Here is a 5,167-nt window from a genome sequence, read left to right on the forward strand (position 1 = left end):
TCGTATAAAAATATAATGATTTCAAATCTATGGACCAGAGAAACTGTTCTGGAAGAAGCTATGAAGACTTAAGTTACCAGACAAGATTATTAATTTTCTTCAGCGTTCATGTCGTCGAGTTCTTTATACTGCTGACGCCCTGAGAAAAAAAATGTGTAAACAACAGTCCAATGTTTTCATGATTCCAGCTATATATGGAGGATGATATACATGTATTATTTGAATTTTTTTTTACGAAAGTGTGGGCTAGGTTAGGGTTAGTACATACGGTCCAGGTATTACCAAATGATATTGTGCACCCTATTAAAAAAGAGTGTTTTGGAGTGGCAGTGGGGTGCAAAATGGCATGGTGGGTATGGTGTGCTCGAACATAAGGAATAGACGAAATAACTAGATCTGGAACTGTATTAATACTTGTAGCTTTGGAATTCAGTCAAGGTCGGCTAGTATGGTTGCAGAATGTAATCGGCTAAGGTCTACTAGTATGGTTGCAGAATGGAACCGGGCTAGAGGAAATGGCTAAGCAATCTGCATAAAAGAAAGCATGTAGTAGAATGTGGTATAAAATATGGTGCAAGCTACGTGATGGGTGGGTAAAAATTACTACTGATGCGGCATGCCAAATGAGGACTGGATAGATGGGGTGGGTTTTATTATTCGGAACGGTTGGGATGCTTTATTCGATCTCGTAGCACGGTGATTTAGGATAAAGTGTAATCTAGAAAAGTTGAAATAATAGGTTTTGGTGTGACAATATCATGGACTAAGATATCGAGGACGAATAGTTACAAATCGAGTGTAATGCAAAAGGATGGTGGATGTGATTAATGTAGACGGAGGGAAGTCTTATTTTGATAGGGACATTAATGATTGTAAAGATATTTTACAACACTTAAACAAAGTTTTAGTTGTGTTTGGTACTAAATGCCAATACTAGCACATTAGAGAAAGGTACTTATTGCATGTGGAGTGGTTAACTACTCTAGGTTCTATATGCATAATGTGATGCAGTTTATATTAATGCAAGTATAATATTAAAAAAATGCATATTTCAACTTCACTTAAGATCTTCCCCTTCGTTTATCATATATTCCTGCAAATTTGTATACATTATATTTTATTCTAAATTTTTAGTTTTGTTAATATTGGAGAAAATAATGACGAACTTCTCCAAAAAATTGACCTCTTTTTTTTAAAAGAAAAAAATTGAGCTCTTATTATTGTTATTGGCTTGTACTATTTAATATTTATCAAAGTATGTTAAAACTTGCTAAAACTTAGACTAAATTCTTTATATTCATTTTACTTTGTATATCATATACATATAATATTTTTTATTTCTAGAATGCGCACTAGACATTTAAAATGAAAAATTGACATGTCATCATTAATGATTAACAAAATAAAGTACTAGTGACTGTGTTTATTTAATATTTTTGTTATTCAAATTTATGTTTTTATATCATATATTCAAAGAAAAATATTAATTCATTTTTATTTATTATGTGTACTTATACAAATAGTTGATTTTAACATATATGTGTGTGTGCCGCCCACTAGAATACCCCAAGAGTACCATTGGTTCTAATAAACATATTTAAAGTTAATTATATTTGACAAAACATAAAAAAAAATTGATTATAATGGTTAAAAATATTGTGTAAATTAATTATGTTTTTCGATAGAGTATTTGTTATTTAGTTACCATTTATTAATTTAGAATATAAGATATTTAATTTAAATATTTTTTTGTCTCTTTAACACTTGTTCTTAAAATTTCACCTTATCATTATCATGTGCATATACATATCACACTCACGTGTCAGTTTGCATGTACATGTGGTGTCAGTGTGCATGTACATGTGCGTGTCACATTATTATCAATGTGTCAAGCCTTTTTCAGGTTTATAAATAAAAGGCTAATTATTTCTCTTGAAAGAAATAAGGGGTTTTTTCCATTTTCTGAGTCTTGTGTCCAGAGTTGCCTTGAAATTCAGAGAGATGAAGAGAAATTTCAAGAAAGAGATAGTTTTGATTATGGTGGGGAGATTAGTAGACAACAACTTAGGTCAATCATTTCTATCATCTCACTCTTTATCTAGCTAGATCATTTATTTATTTATCATTTTACAATTTTTGAGCTTGATGTGCTTTTATACAGTTAATATACTTTTATGTTATTTTTACCTATTGTGTACAACTATGTAAGCTAATATGAAAATTGGATCTTGTCAGGAAACTTGTTGCCGGCTGAATATGTGTTAAGCCAGATGAGCAGAATGGTGGCAAATGATCGAGGGATATCTGCTGGTGCAGTAATATCAATCCAGGAATGTGTGTCCAAATTTATCAGATTTATGACAACTCAAGCAAACACTAGGTGCAAGGAGGAGAAGCGAACAACCATCACTGGTGAGGATGTGTTAATAGCAATGAACAATCATGGGTTCTACAGGTACATTGGCCCACTATTTCTCTATCTAAATCACTTTCGTGCATATGGAGGTGACGAGCATCCCCCGTTGAGGGGTGAGCTCCCTGAAATCTGAACCGGATTATGATATTCAAGGGGTGATGGCAGTGAGAGGTTTTGTAAGGGATGGTCACAGTGATGGACCTTCAGGTAGTGCTGCTGGTTCGAATGGTAATAGCCTACCATAAACAATTTTCCAAGTGCCAATAGGCTCAGGGCTTTGTTAAATCTAAAGAAGTTACATAATACATGTTTTCTTTATAAATTTTAAGTTTAAAAAATAATAAGCTATGTAACTATGACAATTAATTTCCTGTGTTGTTCTTCCTCCCTGTGAGAAATTCATGCAACTGGATATATATTTGTTTCTTGGTGGCTAATTCATTTGTACTAGCGAGGAGTGTTAAAAAACTTTTAGCGAGGAGTGTTAAAAAACTTTCCAAATCTTCTTATGACACAATATATAATTTTCAAATATTATCATTTGACACATCTTTACACTATTGTCACATTTAACTACTTATTTTTCCTTCCTCAAACATAATACACTTGGTGCATGTAGAAAATACACAGAGATGGAGAAAAAAGAATAAAAAAGATTTTTTTGGTTGCAGCAAAAAATCTTGCAGCAATAAGTTCCTGCATTTGCAGCTGTTACTTGAATCAGATAATGACAAACAAGTTCCTAACACTGGTTACTTGGTGCATTTGCCGCTGTTACTTGAATCAGATTATAATAAAATGGTTGAAAAACAAAACAAAAAAAAAACTCTGGGTTCTTTGGGAATATTATGATTAGAATGCTGGAAATGTTTTTAAAAATGTGTAGATCCTTAAGGACGAATTACAAGAGGTTCAACCAGATATGATGCTTGACTCTCAACTTCAAAAACAAGAAATCTCTACCTGCAAAGTGCTTGATGAAACCTTGATTATTGAGAAGTTGTTTTGGGCTCAGACTTCCAGAACTAGATGGCTCAATGAGGGAGATATGAACACTTCTTTTTTCTTTAATCAATTTAAAGATCACTAGAACTCCTCCAAAATCTTTGCTATAAATAAAAATAATGGTGACACGGTTACTGGTCATGATAGGTCAATTTCTTCCAAGAAATCTTTGAAATGGAGTCTAATAATAATGATATTGAGTTATTGATCGTATTGATATTCACTTTGATTCCATTTTGGATCCCAGGAGTCTCACTTCAGAAATGCAAAACAACTGTGGACAGGTTTGAAAGAAATGTGGGGGATTTTCTAGAGGAAGGCTCCTAGTTGAATTCTTAGGGGTTCCAATGATAGCTACCAGGTGACCTTCAAAAATCGTGCCCGTTTGATCGAAAGCCTAATTAAAAGAATTCTCAACTGGACTGTTAGTTTTATAATGAAAAGCGCATATGATTTGTTGCTGAAATAATACGGAGAAAACAGGTATGAAACAATAGGAGTTCTTATATTTATCGGTCAGTAAAACAGCATTTTATATGTGCTCATAATAAACACCTATCTAAATCACTCAAATTATAATGAAGAAAGATAAGAAACAAACTAGCTATTTCTTCGAGAGAAGGAACTACTTATTCGCTAGGTATACTATACTAGTTGTTGCAGGCTAAGTATATTAACTAAAAAAATAAGAAAATAAATTCAGTCCTGGAGCAAATAATAACATGGACTACCAAGTTCATATCTTATGCGGGCCGAGGTCAGCACATTGAAGCAATAATTATTTCCATTCATAAATCTTTGAGGAATCAGCATTTTGTTCTTATCAGTCTCGGAAAGAGTTATGGATCGATGGGATTTTCAAGTCAAACTGGGAAATGAAAACAACATTGGGTTGTAGCATGAACCATGGTATAATCACAAAATTATTTCTGATCAACTCGCTTCCTCTTCCATGGTCAGTTTGAGTATTGAAATTATCTCATGGAAAATGCCTCAAATGGATCCCGAACTACAACAATACTATGCCATTCCAAATGCACAAGGGGGGATGCGTATGTATGGGATTTGACTGAACTCAAAATGATTACAAACCAAGATTAGTAAGGAGAGCATAAGATCAACTGGACCAACTTTTTGTGGCACAAACATTGCTTCAAAGATATGTCTTCATTGAATAGATACCATGTCATGGAACTATGGAAGACTTCCCACTAAACTCGGACTCTTTAAATTTAGATGTTCTGCATTGCCGGATGGGAATGTAGTAATTATTTATTATGTTGTAATGCCCATAAGGTTGTTATTTATGCTGGCTCTAAACATGAATATTCATCTTAATAGCTGGAATCAACTGCATTGTTATGTCGGAGTGCATATTAAATTCGCATCCACAAGAGAATTACCTCTTCCAGCTCCTTAAGTGGTCATTTGTCAAATATGACATTGATGAAATAGTAAGATCCATGATGGAGATTGCCTATCCGCGGAAGCTCTGTTCAAGATTACTATACGTGATTGATATCATTTGTAGGACAGCATTTTCAAAATGGCTCAACAAATTACTATACGTGCTGCCTGGTCAGTGATCACCTACAAACCACTTCTGAGCCTCCAAATCCAATGACTTGCTACTGTAGTTTCGTAGATATTTCATTATCACATGTTATAATATCATTTAGTTCCTAATTTTCTTGAGGATTCTATCATATATGCATCCGAAGAGAAAATGTTGTTCATTTATTTAGA

The 5,167-nt window shown here is 33.4% G+C and overlaps 1 protein-coding gene across 1 annotated transcript; it reads left to right on the plus strand.

Moving 5' to 3' along the window:
- The first annotated feature begins 811 nt into the window (after nt 1-811).
- LOC141702992 (transcriptional activator hap3-like) lies at nt 812-2,549 on the plus strand. The gene is made up of 2 exons (XM_074506614.1): nt 812-917; nt 2,236-2,549. Exons 1-2 carry the CDS (start codon nt 812-814, stop codon nt 2,547-2,549), a joined length of 420 nt encoding a protein of 139 aa, XP_074362715.1.
- Nucleotides 2,550-5,167: the final 2,618 nt, after the last annotated feature.

The sequence above is a fragment of the Apium graveolens genome, unplaced genomic scaffold (genome assembly GCF_009905375.1).
Source record: "Apium graveolens cultivar Ventura unplaced genomic scaffold, ASM990537v1 ctg6062, whole genome shotgun sequence".
NCBI classification, from domain to species: Eukaryota; Viridiplantae; Streptophyta; class Magnoliopsida; order Apiales; family Apiaceae; genus Apium; species Apium graveolens.

Coding starts and splice junctions, on each gene's coding strand:
- LOC141702992 (XM_074506614.1), top strand. CDS start 812: ATGGTGGATGTGATTAATGTAGACGGAGGGAAGTCTTATTTTGATAGG. Junction 918..2,235: donor CAAAGTTTTAGTTGTGTTTG/GTACTAAATGCC, acceptor GGATCTTGTCAG/GAAACTTGTTGCCGGCTGAA.